Source organism: Mirounga angustirostris, unplaced genomic scaffold (assembly GCF_029215605.1).
Source record: "Mirounga angustirostris isolate CCGP_5_RB_7025 unplaced genomic scaffold, mMirAng1.0.hap1 SCAF_16, whole genome shotgun sequence".
In the NCBI taxonomy this organism is placed as follows: domain Eukaryota; kingdom Metazoa; phylum Chordata; class Mammalia; order Carnivora; family Phocidae; genus Mirounga; species Mirounga angustirostris.
Window position 1 is genome coordinate 57,643,559 of NW_026991724.1, and position 20,583 is coordinate 57,664,141.

The window sequence follows — 20,583 nt, forward strand, 5'->3', positions numbered from 1 at the left end:
CCCACGCTCACTCCAGCCTCGGGGCCTCTGCCCTCCTCTTCCTTCTCTCTGCATGTGGCTTCTTCAGTCAATGTCTGGTGGCTTTAGTGTCCCCTCCTCTGATAGGTTGATGAGAGAAGACCTTACTAGGAAACCAGCCCACCACTCCTGTTACTCATTCCACTTTGTTTTTCTTCCTAGCTGAACTCCTAGTTTTTGTTTTTTGGTATCGCACTCATAAAACTACATCCTCCACACAGGCGGGTGTCTATTTTATCCCTGACCCCAACCTTGGCGCCCAGCTCTGTATCTAGAGATAGGAGCTCAGACATTAGTTGACCAGGCCATAATTTCCTGGTATCCTTGTTAAAACTGAATTCCTTGGTACAACCCCGAGACTGATTCAACAAATCTGGGGTGCTACTCAGAACCTACGTTTAGAATGGTGCCTACCACATGGAATAACTGCTCAACACATGTTAGCATTCAACGATATAAATGGGTCCCAAATGAAGGACCCATTGTTTTCCTCCATGCCTACCCCCAAGGAGAGTCACTTCCAGAAATAGAATCAAGAGGGACTTACACCAGTCTCTCTAAGGCACACTCGGGGTGAGTCAGGGAAGCGCAGAGGAGCCTCACGCCATCGTCTTGGAGTGGATTAAATCCCAGGCACAGTCGAGTTGTCCTCTGGGTGCTGGTGAGGTACAGGGCCAGATCCTGATAGATGGCCCCTGACAGGTTGCACTTCTCCAGGCTGTAGAAGGTACCAGTGTAGTGTGAGCCCCAGCCATGCCCACTTTCTTTCTCAAACTCCCAGTCCCTTGGGCCACACATCTGGGACCCCAACATCATCAAAAGATTGAACTGGATAAAGAACAAAAGTTTTAAGGAGAAAAAGATGGGTCAGGGTAAGGCTTCTCAATTTCAGCCATCCGGACATTTGGGCTAGATCATTCTTTGTGATGCTGGTGTGTGGGGGGTGGGCAGTGGGGGGTCCCCCGACGCATTGAAGCATATTGATCATACCTGGTTCTCCACCTACTAGATGCCAGTAGCATCCTCCCCTCCCAGTTGTGAGAACCAAGTAAGTGTCCAGACATTGCCAAATGTCCCTTGGAGGACAAGATCACCCCCAGTTTAAAACCACTGGGTTTTCCCTGCTCACTGGAGAGTCTGCCTCTCCCTTTCCACTCCCGCTCCTGCTCATGCTCGCTCTCTAATAAATAAAATCTTTTTTTTATTTTTGACATTTATTTATATATATTTTTATGTTAAGTTAGCCACCATAGAGTACATAATTAGTTTTTGATGTAGTGTTCAATAAATTTTTTTTTTTTTTTTAATATGGGGTGCCTGGGTGGCTCACTCAGTTAAGCATCTGCCTTCAGCTCAGGTCATGATCTCAGGGTCCTGGGATCCAGCCCCATATTGGGCTCCCTGCTCAGCGGGAGTCTGCTTCTCCTTCAGCCCCTTCCCACCGCCCCCCCTTGTGTTCCCTCTTTCTAATAAATAAAATCTTTAAGCACTGGGTGTTATACGCAACCAATAAATTATTGAACACTACATCTGAAACTAATGATGTACTGTATGTTGGCTAACTGAATTTAAATTTTAAAATGTTAAACAACTAAAATATTAAAAAATAAAAAACCACTGGGTTTAGGGGAGGCTGGCAGGTGAGTCACCCACAATCAAGGTGAGGGCAAAGCTGACTGAGATGGAGCCCTAAGGACATAGTGAAAAAGAGTGAAGATAGGGAATGTGTCAGCAGGGTAGGTAACTACAACAGGGGGATCCCCAAGGCTCCCCAGACATGCTCCCACTGCCACCCCACCCTGCCACTTAACCTTGCAAAGACACTATTTTGACAAGATAGGAAGACTTACGACAGCTCCTTCAGGGAAGACTTTGACATCCCAGAGGGCCCCTGCAGACTTTTTACCTCAATACCCGAGAGATCATTGTCCCCCAGGCTAAGGAAGCTCACAGTCGAGTTCTTGCTGAGCTCCAGAAAGAGATGACAACACATCAGAGGGGTGAGGCCACACGATTCCAACCTACCAAAGGGGCCCCAAGACCGGCAGTTACTCCCGGGAAGAGGGGTCTTCATTTGGAGGCCCCCTTGTTCTACAAATAAAAGCTTATGTCTCCTTCTTCCTCATCTTCTCCCCAGGCAGGATGGCCTCCAAGTTAATGCCACTCAGAGAGTGGTCCATGGTCCAGCACCACCTTGGAGCCTGTTAGAAATGCTAGCTATCAGGCCCCCCAGCAGCCCTGCTGGGTCTCAGGGTGTGGGTTCCAGGACCCTGCATTTTAACACGCCCCCTCAGGTGGGTCTGGTGGACATTAAATAATGCAAAGCACTGCATTATACCCAAGCACTTGTTCCCTCTGCTCATCTTTCTCTACATCCTTTTGCTGCCGTGCTGAGTCCTGTCCTCCCAATGCATCACTGAACCTGGGGGTGACCTTGAGGACAGATCTGGAAAAACAGAGACTTACCACAGATACTGGAGGTTGCAGGCTGAATGCCTCAAGGTTTTAAAGATCATCGTGGACACGGGAACTCCCAGGTTGTTTGAGCTCAAGTTCAGATGGGTCAGCCTGTTGTTACCGTGTAGGACAAGGACAAGCTCCTTCAGAATCCTCACAGGAGTTATTGATTTGCATCTGAGAAAGAGAGGAAGTGAGGAGGCTGGCCTCATGGAAGGGAGTACTTCCTCATTTTGCCTTTCTACCACACACACGCACAAACATACACATGCACACTCATGTACCCCCTCCCTCAAGGATATACATTTATAAGAGGGACCCAAAAATTGAAGCGCAGTTGGATGTATCAAATCAGGAATCAATCCCCTCCCCCACCAAGTCTGCATAAGAGACCCTGGAGCAGCCTACTCTTCTGGGCAGGGGGTGACCCCCCACACAACCCGGAAAGTTCTGATGAGAACACCTCTCCTCTTGTTTTTTCTTAAATCTGTTTCTCCCCACTTTAGGACTAAGTGATAAGACCAAAACAGACGGTAGAGAGGGAGGATGAAAAAGCCATATCCTAATAAAAGATGTTTAAGGCTGCCTCCTGTGGCTTTGATTCAGCTCACAATACATTGAAGTTTGAGGACAATCATTACTGCCAAATCTGCTGTTAACTCACTGAATCAGTGCATACATCTGATATTCAGACCTCAAGGTAGCACTGAATTGCAGAGGGACAGTAGGGCAGAATTAGTTGGCGTGGACTCCAGAGCATCCAACCGAACACCTTCTCCAACTGTAAGAGTCATTGTCCGTCCTCAGTCAGGTAGCTCTTACTGGCTTCTCCTTCAATGGCCACCTCCATTATTCCCTACCTTCAAGCCAGATTTGGCACCCTGTGATCTCTATTTACATCATGTGAGAGGTTTCAGTCCAAAATGAGGCTTCAGCTCCAATGAGTAGGTCTTTATTCAGAAAACTTTTAGATAGAGAAAGCAGAAGGGCCTCTCCTATCTAACAACACAAAGCCTCCTCTTCCACACCCAGGCTCCCTGAACAGATTTCCTCCTGCTTTGGGAGATTTCACGGTCTCATACACCACTCTGGTCATTTAAGTTCATTTCTCCAACACTGTAAGCTCCATGAAGGGAGGAATTATCCATTCTGTTCATGGCTATAAACTCAGAATGGAGAAGAGATGCTCATTAGATATCCACTGAATGAACAAATTCCTTACCACAAACCACCCACCTTTCCTTAAGACTCAACACTTCACATGGACTCTACATAAACTCTGGGTCTCCTCAAGTGCTTTGTCCCAATCACATCCTACAAGTTTTCTACTCCTTCATATTCAGCTCAAAACAGCAGCTTCACACAAGATGACTCATGACAGAGTACCAGGTCTTTGCCTCAACTCATACAAACATGTTTATTATCCCAAGCACCTGAGCTTACTTTCTGGAAAATAGATACTCACTGCAATAAGCAAGAGAAAAATGTTGGATTATTCTCTGATGGAATTATTCAAATTGTGTGTCATACTTACATCAGTTTTCGGAGCTTGCATCTTGGATTTCTCAGCTCGTAACAGAGTTTCTTCATTGAAGAAGTGTTAAGCTTGCTGTTACTCAGGTCCAGCTCACTCACATTCCCATTGCAAAACATGGAGCAAATATCCTGCCACTGATGTATCTTGGAAGGCAGCCTGGTCATTTATGAGAGAGAGAAAGAAGGGTTACTGAAATGAACCTCAACCGATGCTCACAGTGTGGTCTACAGAAGACAAAAAGAGACCCACTGGAAATGAAGGAATTTGCTAGAGTGCTGGGCAGGAAAATCATGACCCCAAAAGTATAGTTCTTAAAGTCCCAGATGTTTTATTCCAACAATCCTCAGCTAGCCTTTTCAGAGGAAAGCGACCAGCATAAGTGAGGTGAGGTGGCCATTGGTTTAATCCTTACACATTCAGACTTCAAGTCAAACAGACTTAAGATAAATTCAGAGCTGCATTTCCTATGATTTAATCTCTGTGTCCAATTGTCTATCTCTAAATGTACTTAATAAAACTTACCCTCATAGGATTTTGTGATTTAAAAAAAGGCTTATGCAAAAAAAAAAAAAAAAGGTTTATGCAAATATTTAGAACTTAGGAGGGTTCTATACATACAATGGAATATTACTCAGCCATCAGAAAGGATGAATACCTACCATTTGCATCGACATGGATGGAACTGGAGGGGATGACGCCAAGTGAAATAAGTCAAGCAGAGAAAGACAATTATCATATGGTTTCCCTCCTATGTGGAACATAAGGAATAGTGTGGAAGACCACAGGGGAAGGGAGGGAAACCTGAATGGGAAGAAATCAGAGATGGAGACAAACCATGAGAGATTCTGGACTCCAGGAAACAAAATGAGGGTTACAGAAGGGAGGGGGTGGGGGGATGGGGTAACCAGGTGATGGGTATTGAGGGCAGCACATGTTGTGACGAGCACTGGGTGTTCTATGCAACTAATGAATCATTGAACACTACATCAAAAACTAATGATGTACTACTATATGTTGACTAACTGAACATAATAAAAAAGTTCTAATTATTATTTCCTTAATGTGGTAGGTTCTCAACATTTACAAGAGTAAAAGAACATCCAAGTCATGAATTAAACTTTTTATCTCCAATGAAGAAAGTAGAAGAAACACATTAAAGCACCCAAGGATATAAAGTTCTACATGGTGAGCCCAGAATTATAGCACTGGTTAGTTGTTTCTAACCTTAGCGTGTTTGTATTTGTGTGTGTGTACACATGTCCATGCATTCATATGTTTAACATCCAAGTTAATTCTGAGATACAGACAGAATTAAAAACCACTTAGGAAAAGAAACTGTACTGTAGAGAAACAGGGACTGACCTTCACATCAGAAGGTCTGTTATTGCCATTAAGGAAGACATGAAATCTCCTTCAGCCTTAGGGTGATTATGTGTAAGGTGAGGAATGGTGGTGATGGAGTATTAATCCTTACAATAAATGGTATTATCCTTGGGAAAACATTTAGTAGTAAGGACACTTACTCATGTAACCCAACAGTGAATGCTACCTAAATAAAGTCCCCTATTTAGGCTTTAGGGAATCTAAGACTGGACAAACGTCAGCCAAGATATATTGAACATTTATGACTCTGAGACCCCGAGACCAAACATCTTACTAATATTCCAATCTGGATGAACACAAAGAGATTAGTCTTCTCAAAATTTCTATTTGTACAACCAAAATTGAACTGGTATTTTTTGTAGGTCTGAGGGTTAAACAAGAAAGGATTTGTGAACACATAGCAGCCCCTGTCTCATGAGAGGAGTTTAGAAAACACCCTTAGGGCCTGAAATAATTAGAACACTGAGATCTCTTTACCTCTTAGGCTGGAAGTCCACAGTGTCAGCAATGGGAGAAGGTCATAGGGTAAAAACCAAAAGTAGTTCAAGTATTTCTGGGATTCTTCTTCCAGGAGACAAAAGGACAAACTCTTCAAAACAAACCTCAGGATATAGTTGACACCATTGGACCCACCCCCACCCCAACTCATGCTCAAAGGAGGGGCACCAGCATTTTGAGCTCTGGAGCTCTGGTTCAATTGATTCAAGCTGAGCTGCTTAGTGGCCACACTGACATAAGCAAATTCTGTTTTTATTCAGTTTTCTCATCTACAAATGGCAGTAACACTCCACCCTCCATTCAACAATGGGCATCAGTCAGATATAAGTAGAGGTCTTAGCACAATGTCTGGCACATACATCTTCACTATGCAGGGCCTGAGATAGAAGCTCTACCTCGAAGTAGATCAATGGAAGTAGCCAAGGAATCCTATATGACACCTAAAGGAAAATGGCCTCCTGGGTTGGAGCAACCTAGAAGGTTTGGTCAATCATAACTAATGATAACACAACATATCCCCAGTTCTTCATGGAAGAACTTGGGCAGAGCCTGGGAAGAAACCTGGGAGGGAAATGGTTTGCATTACTCACTCCAAAGTTTCCACGTTGAAAGTCAATTCCATTTGAGGGATGGGAACGGTGATAGAAAGCCTTAGCTTACTTAACTTTTGACAGTGCTTTAGGCAAAATGAAGAAACTTGGAGTTGTAGATTCCCGAAAATATCAAGGTCAGCTTCAAGAAGAGGACTCAAAATCTGCCTTACAAAGTCTTCCTCCTGAGTCTCATATAAGCACTCAAAAAAGTGTAGGAATTCAAAACGGTTGGAGAAAATGTCATAACTTCCTAATTCCTCTGCCCATTCTAATAATTCATCCATTATCCTGTGACTCACTTTACAACGCAAAGCAGCTTCCAGTTCTCCTGCTAAGTTTCTTTTTAAAAGACCAAAGAAAAAAAGAGCCATCTGATTCCAATACAAGTTTGTGTCAGCCAAAGCATCATTCAGTAGCACCTTCATCTCTTCATGCTTTGCAGGACTGCCAACGGATCCTTTTGTCCCCCCAAGTGCATAGAATATGGCCCCCAAAAACACCTGGAAACTCTGGTGAGTGAAAGTAACACACTCCTCACAGTCACTGACCTTTCGAAGAATATTCAGCCTGAGGAGAGAGTCAATGAAAGGTGCTTCCAGGCACTTGTGTTCGAGGTCCTCTTTTGCAAATGTGAAATTCCAAAACCACATCCCCTCTGCAGCCAGAGAGCAGAGGGCTCTCCACTGCTCTGACCAGCTCTGGTCTGACAAACTCACCTCTGCTTTGGCAAACAAGCTGGAGAAAAAGTAGACGTACAGACTGGTGGTGGTCTGGGTGCTTAGCTGGAAACAAGGATTTCTTGCCATCTGCCGCTTCAGGCAGGAACACACGATCCAACACACCATGGGGGCAGAGCAGAAATAAAACAGGTTTTCATTTTTTCTCACCCAACGCAAGATTTTCTTAGCTTTGTTTTGGTCACCAAAGTACCTGATGAAATATTCCTCCCTGTCTCCCTCCGTGAACCCTAAGATTTGTATAAACCATGGATTCAGTAACAACTTTTTAAGATCCTTGGTTCTATACTCCTTGGTTGTGATCAGTAAGGTAGCCATGGGAACCAATTCTTTCCTCAATAAGTAGAGCAGGATTCTGTTGACTGGGAGTCGCTGATACCAGCCTGTACATGGTGGGCTGTTGTCCAAGTTGGAGGGCAGGTCCATTTCCTCAAAGCCATCGATGACAAACAGGAGCCTCTCAGGGTGACTCATGAGCTCTTCAATGGGAGGCTGGGAGTCAGGCCAGTCCCAGGAAAGCAAGGCAGCAAATGTGGTATCCTTCATCTCTTTAAGTTTATGGCAACTGATAAAGAAAACATAGGAGAACCTCTGCTGAAAGAGCAAGCCCTCTGTCCAATGCAGCATGGCCTTCATTGCCAGGGTGGTCTTCCCGACCCCTGCTACTCCCTCTAAGACTATCGTCTGTGGCTGGGCTCCAGTCCTGTTCGGATACAGGAGGCTCTTCAGTTCTTCATGTTCCTTCTCAGTCACATTGCGGAGATATATATGGCCTTCAGGCCAAGGCATGTTGTCCCACATCATCAATATTTTAGCCTTCATCTTCGCTCTGTATCTTCTGTGAACTAAAACAGAAGTGAGGCAAAACAGAACACAACAATGGTCAGAATGAATTTCGGCCTTAGGAATAGTAAGTTTTTATATAAAGCCTTAAACAAGACAATAAGTTCTACCTCCAAGGGTCTAACTTTTGGAAGGAGCAGCATGGTGGTACAAAGTAGCAAAGGTAGCAGAATAGCTTGAGGATATACAAAAACAAATACAGAGAACACAAGAGAGACTGAGAATGCCCTTTGAAGGAGGGTGGGGGGGAAGGGATCTGTGGTGGCTTCTGCAAGAGAGTTAACACCATAATCACGAGATGCTGCCAGTCCAAGATGTAGAAAGAGAGGCTTTTAGGCAGGGTGAAGAGCTAGTGCAAATGCCCTGAGACAGGAATAAGAACATTCTAGAGCAGAGTGAGCAAAGTGCCTGACAGGGGCACTCAACTCTGGGGAAGGGCTGGTCATGAGTATCTTTGTTCTGAAGGCCAAGAGATGATAAGCCACAATCTCCAAATTTAAAAGGTCACTGTTGCTTAGAGAGAGGATTATGGTGCAAGAAAGCAAGAAGCCCACTTATTAAGCTGCTTCTGTTGTCTAAGTGAAAGTAGGTAGGGTTGGTCAAACATATCCATTGATAACATAATAGCAACAACAATAAGTCCCTGGTTCTTTGTGGAAATACTTGAGCAGAGTCTGTGAAGAACTAGAGCATAGTATTGAAAATAAGATGAATGGACTTAGGGTATATATTGAAAGTAGAACCAGAAGTATTATTAATGATTTCTAATAATGAGGGTGTGGGGAATGCTAAGAAAAATGGAGTTGTACATGCATTCTAGGTTTGTGGCTTAAATATCTTGGTGGATGATTCTTTTTACTACACACACACACACACACACACACACACACACACACACACACACAGTCTCTGGTATAAAGAACAGGAGAGTAGGAATACCAAAGGCCTGCCTTTGCATTTTCTTTAAGATTTAGAATGGATGCTTAGGGCTGCAATGCTTTGTGGACACATCAAATTCTTTGAACCTCGGTTCCCTTTTAAGTTCCAAATAAGCAGGAAAGAATGGAAAAGCATTTTTCTTTTACTCACCAGAAGGGCAAAGTCATTTTCTGGAGGTAGGGCCTTTTCTGTTCAGATTATCACAGGTCTCTGAAGGCTGGCATTCCTCAAGTATTCGACCTCACAGAGCTTTACCCCATCTCCAAACATGGACTGTTCTGGACTGATTAAACCCCAAAACTTGATCACGCAACATTTAAGAAATGGATCTTATGGACCAAAGGTGGGACTCGTGTGGGACCTTCTTCCTCAGAACCAGGTAATCCATCTCCCCCTGCCTTTGTTCTCTACCACACAACAAGAGCTGGAGAACATGTGGATCTACACTCAGGTGGCAGCTATGGCAGGGCTCTCCTCCCCTTCCCCCACCCCAACCAAGTGGAGAAGCAGTCTTGTCATCCAGAAGATATAAAGCAGAACACAAACACAACACATGTCAATTTGAAAGACAAAAACTGCATGAGGGGGAATACTTGCCATCTACGGGACAGACCAAGAGGTCATTCATTTTCTATATGCAATGTGCTCTTACAAGTCAATAAAGAATAGAGCAAGCACCCAAAAGAAGAGGGGGAGAATAAACAGTCATTTTGCAAGAAACAAACAGGCTAAAAGCAATTACAGTTTTCAACTCACTCGCAGAACAAATGCAAACCAAGTGTCAAGTCAGGGCAGTATTTTTATCAAGCTGGCAATTTTTTTTTTTTTTAAAGAATCTGTTGATAAAAGGACAGTAAAACAAACACCCAAAATATCATGAGAGACATAACTTTATACAGTCTTTTAGAAGATCAATTTTGCTGCATCAAAGTTTAGTTTCTGTATGTGCTCTGATCTGGGAGTTCTAGTTTAGGCACATCTTCTGCAGAAATACTTGCAGATGGACACAATAGGTCATGGATGTTTATCAAATACTGTTTAATATGCACACACCCAGAAGCCTAAATTTCTACCGACAGGACAGGGTAAGCTACAGGCCATGACATATGCACTCAATGGTATATTAAGTAGCTATTAAAATGTGAAGCTGATAGGTTTGTATAAAGATGTGATCAAGGTATCAAATGACAAGCATTATAAACGGATATATAATCTAATTCATGAAGAAAAGCTGGAAGAACACACACCAATTTTTTAAGCTTGCTACCTTTGTAGAATTAATTGACTATATAGGAGAAACTTTAAAATATTAAGCACATTGTACCATTTATATTTGCTTGTATAATCACTTTAACCAAGAAACAGGTAGCTCTGGGAACCAAAACATGCTCCAAAAGTTGGGGAAAAAAAAATTCGAAAGGTATTACATTTAAAAAGAAGACATTGAGTTAAAAGTTTCGATATTACAAATATTATTGATGAAATAGGCTTCGTGGAAGGTATGATAGAAAGTTGAAGTAATCTTTCAAATGGTTTTAACAAAAACAGATGGTGGCATGGGATTAAAAAGTTATGGTTGGGGGAATGGGTAAAATGGATGAAGGAGGGATAGAGGCTTCCAGTTACGGAGTGAATGAGTCACAGGAATAAAAGGCACAGCACAGGGAATATAGTCAATGATATTGTAGTAGCGATGTAATGGGCGGATGGCAATGACACGGTGAGCACAGCCTAATGTATAAACTTGTTGAATCTCTAAGTTGTACATCTGAAACTAACGTACATTGTGTCAACTATACACAATAAAAAGAAGTCAATTTTGTGAAAGAAAAAAAAAGTTATGATCTAATGTTAGTCCCAGGAAACACAACACCTAATTAGAGTTGTAGAAAAAGAACAGCGAAGGAATGATTAATGCCAAAAAGATAACAAGACTATTTGAGAGCTGAAGAGCACTTTTTACATTTAAATGTCCTGCTTGGTATCCAACCTAATCAAGAGGGTAAGGACCACAAACCTAGATACCCTGTGACATTTCAGAACACAGGGATGGAGGACCCCACAAGTTTTCATAGTGTAAAAGATAGGTCATGGGTCGTATACAATGCAAAAAAAAAAATTACAAGTTATCAAGATTTATCAACACTGGGCACTAGAGGACATTGGAACACCAGAAACATTGAGGGAGAAGGACTTTCAAGCTGGACAATTACACCCAAGCCATTCACCAATGGTGCACTAGAGAAATTATCAGGCAAGCTCTCAAATTTCCTCATATTGACTTTCCTAAGTTACCATAAAATGGGTCCCCTGTAACAGCAGTGAGAAAGACAGATGGACATAGAAGTTAGGGCAAAGTGGGGGTGGGGGGGGGGGGAACAACATTTGAGAGTAGAAAATAGAATTCGAGATTAAATCAAGTCCCAGGATGAGAAATACATGGCAACTGATACAGACTAGGGAAGGATGTTCAGCTTCAGGAAACGGTCTAGAAATAGTGATGAGGGAGCTGAGGGATTTCTTGTTACATCCGATTACATTATACTTCCCGAAGAATTTGGAGATAATTGCATGGAAAGTTTAAAAAGCAATTATTAACTCAAACAAAAACAGGCAATGATTCCCCCAAAAAGGCATATATAGTGGGCTGAACAGTGCCCCCCCCCCCAGAAAATATGTTGGCGTCCTAATCCCCAGAACCTTGTGTAGCAAATATAAGGACCTTGAAGAGAAGAACTTATCCTGTAGTGCCCTAGATGCAGTCAAATGTATTCTCACAAGAGACAGAATTCTGACACACAATAGGAGGTGGCCGTGTGACCAGAGGTAGAAATTGGAGGGATGTAACCACAAATCCAGGAATGCCACCCGAAGCCAGATAAACAAGGATGAGGCTCCCCGCAAACCCCAGGAGGAAGCATGACCCTGCCGACACCTTAATTTTGGACTAATCCAGAACTGTGAGGGAGTAAACATGTTATTTAAGCCACTCAGTTTGTGGAAATTTATTATGGCAGCCCTAGAAAAGAAATATAGCATGAATTCCTGATGTATCATGTGGCTCAGCATTGATTTATATCCATGACACTGAAAATTGATTGTTCCACAAAAATAATTGGAGATACTTAACTACCATGATAACTGATTGAAAAACCAAGAGGTTACAGTATATGTTAATCCTTTTTGAGCAAGAATGGCATATAGTTGCTTCTATAGAACTCAAGGGTTGAGCAATGGATTGAGGTTTTTCATTACAAGTTTTAGGTTTCCATGATATTTTCTGGATTATACACCAGTACATATATTTGAGAAAACCAACTCTGTTCCATAGCTGCATGTATTACTTTGTCAACATGAAAACCTCCAACAGTCAACTGGTACCAAAAAAAAAAAAAAAAAAAGTTACCTATTAATGCAACAAATTACAAAGTCTGGAAACAGACACTGGTATCTAAGAGCAGAGAGTGGAGTCAGAGAAATTATCCAGTTTATAGTAACTTATTATTCAATAAGCAGCAGTGCAAGAACAGGCTGGGAATGGTATAGTTTCCCACATGCTATCAATTGAAGAAAATTTCAGGGGTGGTGGCAATTATAGACCCAATAAAATGGATGCCCCATCAAGCAATTTGTCACATTTTTTCCACCATAAAGTAGCATACAAACCTTTTTCTTCTTCTTCTGGCATCTCTGCTTCTTCTTGGTTTGGATCTTGGGGTACCCATGCTTGTGCCATCTCTGAAACAAACAGTGATGGTGGGATATTGAGATACCCAGGCTGAAAATGGCCAATGATGGATGCTCTCCACAGAGCTAAGTATTGCTCTGACAGGCTTGAGACTGAAGAGACAAAGGAATCACATCCTCCAGTTCCATCAACTCAAGTACTTTGGACCCAGCCATGCCCTGTCAGGAATGCTCTCCCCCCATACCCATGTGGTTCACAACCTCACCTCTGAGTCTTTGCTCAAATTTTAGCTCAGTGGTGCTGCGCAGTCCTGATCAGTATTTCACTTGATCACCAGGCACACATTCAAGACTCTCCCCATTCAACTTTCTCTTTCCATTGCATTTGTCACCTCCTAACACACTATGTAGTGTATGTATTTCTTAGGTTCAGTACCTCTCTTCCCCCCCACCCCACTGAAGGAGGGACACAAATGGCTAGCCTCTGTTTGCTTACTTATCCCAAATATGCAGAACACCACCCAGCACATAGAAACCACTCTACGATCTCTGGATACCAGAATACCATAGGAATAAAAGCACCAAGAATTGGATTCTAACTCAAGCCTCCCTCTCTATATTTCACAAAACCACTCTGAATGCCCCATTCCTCATGAGCTAAAGGGCCCCTTCCATGTCTAACTCACACAGCAATAACTCCTATTCCACTGCCCAGTGCTTAGCTGCTATAAGCCAATGCCCCGTAAGGGATAATAGCTCTAACAGAGACATGGCTCTAATGTTTATAATTCCATTGGTTGTCAGGGTTTGCAGGACTTGATCTGGGTAGCCAGCTGGGTCCTGGGCTTCCTCCTCATGCCCTATGTTCCTTTGAAGAGCTACTACCCATCAGTCTCCACTATGGTGAGCTTGGCCAATATAATCCCAATTCTGTGGAGCCCCACAGAGCCTACCTGTAGGGTCTGTCCAGGCTTAGGCCAGCTCACCTAGGATCAGGGAACCTGAATGGGAAATCTTATGTGCATAGTGCAGTAAGCTAAGATCATCCCTCATCAATAGCTCCATTTCACAACATGACACATTGCATTCCTCTGTTGCACATAAACCCAGTGATGGGATACCTCCAGATTATAGCCTTGCTGCCACAATCTATATCTAGATATATTAAGTTGAAGGCTCTAGATCTAGCTGGGGCCACTTATCAAGAGTCAACACAACAGCCTAGAATTTAAGTCCCATTTTCCTATTAAAAAAAAAAAAATCCCAATTCAGACTTCCCTTTGTCTGCCTAGGAAAGCCTGTTGAATCAGATTCACCTACCCAAAATCTGTTGACATCATCTTGGGTAGGGTGGAAAGTATGTGCCATAAGATGACAAAGACATTCCCAGTTCTGATACTGTCCATCTGGCATTGTCTCAAACTAGCACCTGGAATCCAGAAAAAACTACCCCAAAGATAAATGAATGTGTGAGAACTTTCTCTGAGCCCAGCATCTTCTAAGCATTTCCTTCTAGAAACTCAGAGGTAGGTACAGCTGGCCAGGTTTTCAAGAGAGAACAGGGGCCCAGGGGTAAGTCATTTGCCCAGGGTTACAGTTGGTTAGGTGGGCCAACCTTTGAATCCAGGCACTCTGACACCAAACCTGAGCTCCTAAACCCAGGGCCCCCAAAAGATGGCACACATGTGCCCGCAAACACACATGCATTCACATACTCACAACACCGTATCATTCGAGCACAGAGACTCTCATTATGCCATATTTCCTAGAAGATGGAGCCAAGGGGGAAGTAGAAGCTATCCTGATCCCCTGGACTTTTATATCATCACTCACATTGCCGGGGAGATGATGTGGTCTAGGGCTTTTTCCTGCTTGCAAGGTATCCTCCATATGCCACACCCCCTCAGAAGGCCAAGTGGGAATCAAATAAGGACAAGGAAGAATGGGCTCCTTCAATGTGCCAGGTCTGGCTCTACAGCCTTCATACGGGACCAGTGGCCAGAAAGGACGTTCTTCCTTTAATGGCATTCTCCTCTGTGCAAATGCCTCCCTCTGGGATCGTCAGTCTAAAACAGGATTTAAGGATTCTAGGTTCCATTCTCTCTCTGCTCAAACACCTGCCTATTCTACACTAGAGTAAATGAGGGATTTCAAATGAAGGGGGAAGATGTGGGGAGAGGGGATGGAGAAAGGATGGCAGGTAGACAGGGAAATCTAGTTCCCACCCCATCCTCCTGCTCACCAGAAGATACACAGAGCCTGAATTTCCATAGACTCAGTCTCCAATGTGGGAGGTATCATGTTGCCAGCTCCCATCCCCACTGCTTAGAACTCATGCCCTCATCTGGGGCAAGAGAAGCAGTATACAGTCCAGCACAGAGCCTCTGGGCACCCACTACCTGGGTTCAAGTCACCAGCTCTGTGACCTTGGGCAACTCACTTGAGCTCTGGGCCCCAATTTCCTTGTCTACAAAAGTGGGACAACAGGACCTCCTTCTTATGACTACATGCAAACACAGGAGGCATCAGGATCAATGCCTGGCTCATAACAGGTACCAGTAAAAGTTAGGATGATTTTGTACTGGTCTCAGAGACAACTGGTTCTGCCATAAAGGGGTATATGCACTCTCAGGCTCACTGCAGAGAGAAAACTGGATAAATACCACACGGGTCTTTATTTTATAGGAAAATGGAATCCGTGATACATTCAGAAAAATGATAGCAACAAAAACAGTAGCACAGTCCCAACACCTGATAACTGGTTATGAAGCACATCACTACCACTAAAGACCACACGATACAAGAGTGCACCAAGCACACCAGCACAAACAGCATGCATGGTACAAAAAAAAAAAGCGCCTGACATTTACTTGAGGGAGGGCAAGTGATACAGCTTGTGAGATTTTGTGATGCGGAAAGAGCGATCTAAAATCAGACAGTAAGGGCGCCTGGGTGGCTCAGTTGGTTAAGCGACTGCCTTCAGCTCAGGTCATGATCCTGGAGTCCCGGGATCGAGTCCCACATCGGGCTCCCTGCTCAGCGGGGGGTCTGCTTCTCCCTCTGACCCTCTTCCCTCTTGTGCTCTCTGTCTCTCATTCTCTCTCTCAAATAAAATCTTAAATAAAAAAATAAAATCAGACAGTAAGTTTTGGGTGGGTGTGGCTCATGCTAGGGTAGCTGATAGATATTTGAGGTGTGTGTATATGCATGTACATTTTGTATATTCCTTCATGGCTTGGCTCAGCTGGGGGCAGTTTTTTGTTTTGTTTTGTTGGCATTTACCTAGTGTTTCCCTTGTAGGAAAAAGAATCCTGTGTAAGCAAACATGAAATTCCTGTTATACTCAAATCACTCCCTAATACTACAGCTGCATTGGAAGAAATCTATTTTTTTTTTAATTTAAATTCCATTAACCAACTTAAAGTACATCATTAGTTTCAGATGTACTATTCAATAAGTCATCAGTTGTGTGTAACACCCAGCGCTCATCACATCATGTGCCCTCCTTAATTCTCATCACCCAGTTACCCCATCCTCCCACCCACCTCCCCTCCAGGAGGAAGTCTGTATTTTCAAAAGAAGGTTTGCACCACAACTGAGTGTACCTCCCATTTTCCTCCTTTTTGCTTTGAGTCACCATTCCCTCCCAGGCTAGTTAGACTTTATACCTTTAGCTGAAACTCTCATAGCCCAGCAGGGAGTTTTTTTTAAGGGTAGCTAGCATTTTGGCATGACCCCATAAAAATCCAGCAACCATCTCCTCGCTCCCCTGCGCACCAGGCAGATGCCCCTCTGTCCCCCCACCCCCCTCCATCCGTCCATCCAACCACCCCTCCTGTGGACCCACTCACCATTCAACGTTGCTCTAACTTCTACACACAATGAAGTCAGATTCATGTTCTCAAAGATGCTGAGGATCACTTCCCATATCTGCCTTTCTGAAAAGTATTCACCCAACAGACCTAACAGATTAATGGGATTACTGGCTTTCAAGTTTGCCCAGGGGATCTTCTGGAAGTTCCCAAGCAGCAGCTCTGGGGACTGGAGGCACAGCTTGAATTCCTCCAGCTGAGACTGATCCAGGCCAATCAGGTAAGACAGCAGCTTATTACAGGAACCATTGTCAAAAGAGACGTTCACGGAGGAGCTCATCTTGCCCAACACACAAGATTTCTAGCTCCACCCAGGAACTGCTACATCCACAGAACCTGTAGGGAATAGAGTTGAAACCATGAGCCAGGATTTCTCCTCCTCCAAAAACAAATCTACACAGTTGTTCTACTTTCTCCCAGTAGCATTTCCTGAGACCTGTGTCTGCACACTTCTCTCTCTCTCCACGGTGCAAGAATGTAAACTCCCTTGGGTGTCTGTTCTGGGCTGCACCACCAGGACCTAGAGCAGCACTGGTACACGAAGAGGAAAGAGCAATACCGAACACTTACTCTATACTATGATTGGTCACCTCATTGCATTCTCTAAGACAGCAGTGACACACAGGTGTGTCAATTATCTCGATTGTATAAAAGTGACAATGAAATGACATCTTTAAATTGTTATAAAGAAAAAAATGGCGGGGGGGAGATGGCAGAGGAGTAGGGGACCAACTGGCGACGGAATTGAGCTGGATATCTACCAGACCTCTCTGAGCATCCACGAAATCAGATAGATCTGGATTTCTACAAACAAAATACCACAAGCGGTTGGTTTCGAGGTACAATTCAGGGAGTCGTGATTCTGCGGGCAGATATCGGAAGATGAAGGGGGAGGGAGCCTGGCCATAGGGATCCTACACTGCAGAGGAGTGATAGTCTCCCACCTAGGGACCGGGCACAGACTTGCAGACCAGTAGAGACAGGGAAAGGACTTTAGGACAGCCCCGCGGACGGAAACCCAGAGTGGGGCCACGCGTGTGAACTGGGGGTGGCTGGCAGTTTTAGAAGCACAAAGGGCCGAGACATGCCCCAACCTGGAGGCGAGAACTGGGAGCGCTGCTGAGGGGCACACAACCCAGGACACTGCAGTTTATAGCAGCATGGACAGAAATGGAGACAGTGTGGCCTGGAGAGCTCACTGAAGAACAAACTGAGATCTCTCTGCTCTGAGGCAGAGGGTTGGAAACGGTCTCTTCTGCTCTCTCAAAAGAGAGGGGGAAAGCCAGAAAGCCACAAGGGAAAGCCACCAGAGAACAAAAGCTCCCCCCCCAAAAAATGTGCCCATTCCCTGCCATAGGGGGCAGGGCAACTCTGCCCAAACAGGGTTGCCTGAGTAACAGCGCGGCAGGCCCCTCCCGCAGAAGACAGGCTGGGAAAACAAGAGGCCAGCAACCCTAAGGTCCCAAGAGAAGAGGTGCATCTTGCTTGGATTCTGGTCAATAATTTGGACTCTATACATTCCCTCAAACACCCATCAACAGAATGACTAGGAGGAGGAGCCCCCAAAACAGAAAAGACTCAGATTATGACTTATGCTGCAGATTTACAAATGGATGCAGATATAACCAAGATGTCAGAGATGGAATTCAGGCTAGCAATTGTGAAGACAATAGCTAGAATGGAGAAATCAACTAATGGCAACATAAGTCTCTAAGGGCAGAAATGAAAGCTGAATTGGCAGAACTTAATGCTATCAATGAGATCCAATCTAATTTAGATAATCTAACAGCTAGGGTAAGTGAGGCAGAAGAATGAATCAGTGACCTGGAAGACAATAGATAAAAAGGGAAAAGAGGAGGCCAGGGAAAAACAATTCAGAATCCATGAAAATAGAATCAGAGAAATAAGTGACACCATGAAGCATTCCAATGTCAGAATTACTGGAATCCCGGAGGGAGTGGAGAGAGAGGACTAGAAGATGTATTTGAGCAAATCATAGCTGAGAACTTCACTAATCTGGGGAATGAAACAAACATTCGAATCCTAGAGGCAGAGAGGACCCCTCCCAAGATCAAGGAAAACAGGCCAACACCCTGGCATGTAATAGTAAAACTTGCAAATCTTAGAACCAAGGAAACCATCTTGAGGGCAGTTAGGGGGAAGAGATTCCTTCAGTACAGAGGGAGGAACATCAGAATAACGTCAGACCTATCCACAGACACCTGGCAAGCCAGAAAGGCCTGGCAAGTCATATTCAGGGTACTAAATGAGAAGAACATGCAGCCATGAATACTTTATCCAGCAAGGCTGTCATTTAGATTGGATGGAGAGATGCAGAACTTCCAAGACGAGCAGAAACTGAAAGAATATGTGACCACTAAGCTGGCCCTGCAAGAATTATTAAGGGGGGGGCGCTCTATAAAAAGAGAAAGACCCCAAGAGTGATCTACAACAGAAATTTACAGAGACAATCTATAAAAACAAACATCTTCACAGGCAACATGACGACAATTCATACATATCTTTCAATAATCACTCTCAATGTGAATGGCCTAAATGTTCCCATAAAACAGCACAGGGTTGCAGACTGGATAAAAAGACAGGACCCACCCATATGCTGTCTACAAGAGACTCATTTTGAACCTAAAGATACATCCAGACTGAAAGTGAAGGGATGGAGATCCATCTTCCATGCCAGTGGACCTCAAAAGAAAGCTGGGGAAGCAATTCTTATATCAGACAAATTAGATTTTAAACTAAAGACTGTAATTAGAGACACAGAAGGACACTATATCATTCTTAAAGGGTCTATCCAACAGGAAGATCTAACAATGGTAAATATCTACGGCCCCAACATGGGAGCAGCCATCTACATAAGCCAACTGCTAACCAAAATAAAGAGTCATTGATAACAATAGGTTAATTGTAGGAGACCTCAATACTCTACTCTCAGCAATAGTCAGATCATCTAAGTAGAAAAATCAAGAAACAAGAGCTTTGAATGACACACTGGAGCAGATGGACCTCATAGATAAATACAGAACATTCCACCCTAAAACAACAGAATGCTCATTCTTCTTGAGCACACACAGAACTTTCTCCAGAATAGACCACATACTGGGTCACAAATCAGGTCTCAACCAATACCAAAAGATTGAGATTATTCCCTGCATATTCTCAGACCATAATGCTTTAAAACTGGAACTCAATCACAAGAAAAAATTTGGCAGAAATTCAAACAGTTGGAAGCTAAAGACCACTCTGCTCAAGAATGTTTGGGTCATGTAGGGATCCGAAGGCGTACGTGCACCCCAATGTTTATAGCAGCAAAGTCCACAATAGCCAAACTATGGAAAGAGCCAAGATGTCCCTCAACAGATGAATGGATAAAGAAGATGTGGGATTTATATACAATGGAATATATGCAGCCATCAAAAGGAATGAAATCTTGCCATTTGCAATGATGTGGATGGAACTGGAGGGTATTATGCTGAGTGAAATAAGTCAATTAGAGAAAGACATGTATCATATCATCTCACTGATATGAGGAATTCTTAATCTCGGGAAACAAACTGAGGGTTGCTGGATTGGCGGGGGATGAGAGGGATAGGGTGGCTGGGTGATAGACAATGGGGAGGGTATGTGTTATGGTGAGTGCTGTGAATTGTGTAAGACTGTTGAATCACAGACCTGTACCTCTGAAACAAATCATACATTATGTTAATAAAAAAAGAAGATAGTAGGAAGGGAAAAATGAAGGGGGGAAATCAGAGGGGGAGGCAAACCATGAGAGACTATGGACTCTGAGAAACAAATCGAGGGTTCTAGAGGGGAGGGGCATGGGGGGATGGGTTAGCCTGGTGATGGGTATTAAAGAGGGCATGTATTGAATGGAGCACTGGGTATTACACGCAAACAATGAATCATGGAACACTACATCAAAAACTAATGATGTAATGTAAGGTGGTTAACATAGCATAATAAAAAAAGAATGTTTGGGCAACCAGGAAATCAAAGAA

The 20,583-nt window shown here is 43.6% G+C and overlaps 1 protein-coding gene across 1 annotated transcript in view; it reads right to left on the reverse strand.

Moving 5' to 3' along the window:
- Window positions 1–16,895, reverse strand: part of NLRP13 (NLR family pyrin domain containing 13) — a 33,761-nt gene extending 16,866 nt beyond the window's left edge. Inside the window, exons 1-6 of the mRNA XM_064580620.1 lie at window positions 16,544–16,895; window positions 12,672–12,845; window positions 6,484–8,140; window positions 4,010–4,168; window positions 2,485–2,652; window positions 566–736 (exon numbers count right to left, since the gene is read on the reverse strand). Of these exons, the coding sequence (XP_064436690.1) occupies window positions 566–736; window positions 2,485–2,652; window positions 4,010–4,168; window positions 6,484–8,140; window positions 12,672–12,845; window positions 16,544–16,844 (2,630 nt within the window). The 5' untranslated portion in view covers window positions 16,845–16,895. The remainder of the gene's footprint in view (window positions 1–565; window positions 737–2,484; window positions 2,653–4,009; window positions 4,169–6,483; window positions 8,141–12,671; window positions 12,846–16,543) is intronic.
- Between the last annotated feature and the right edge of the window lie 3,688 nt (window positions 16,896–20,583).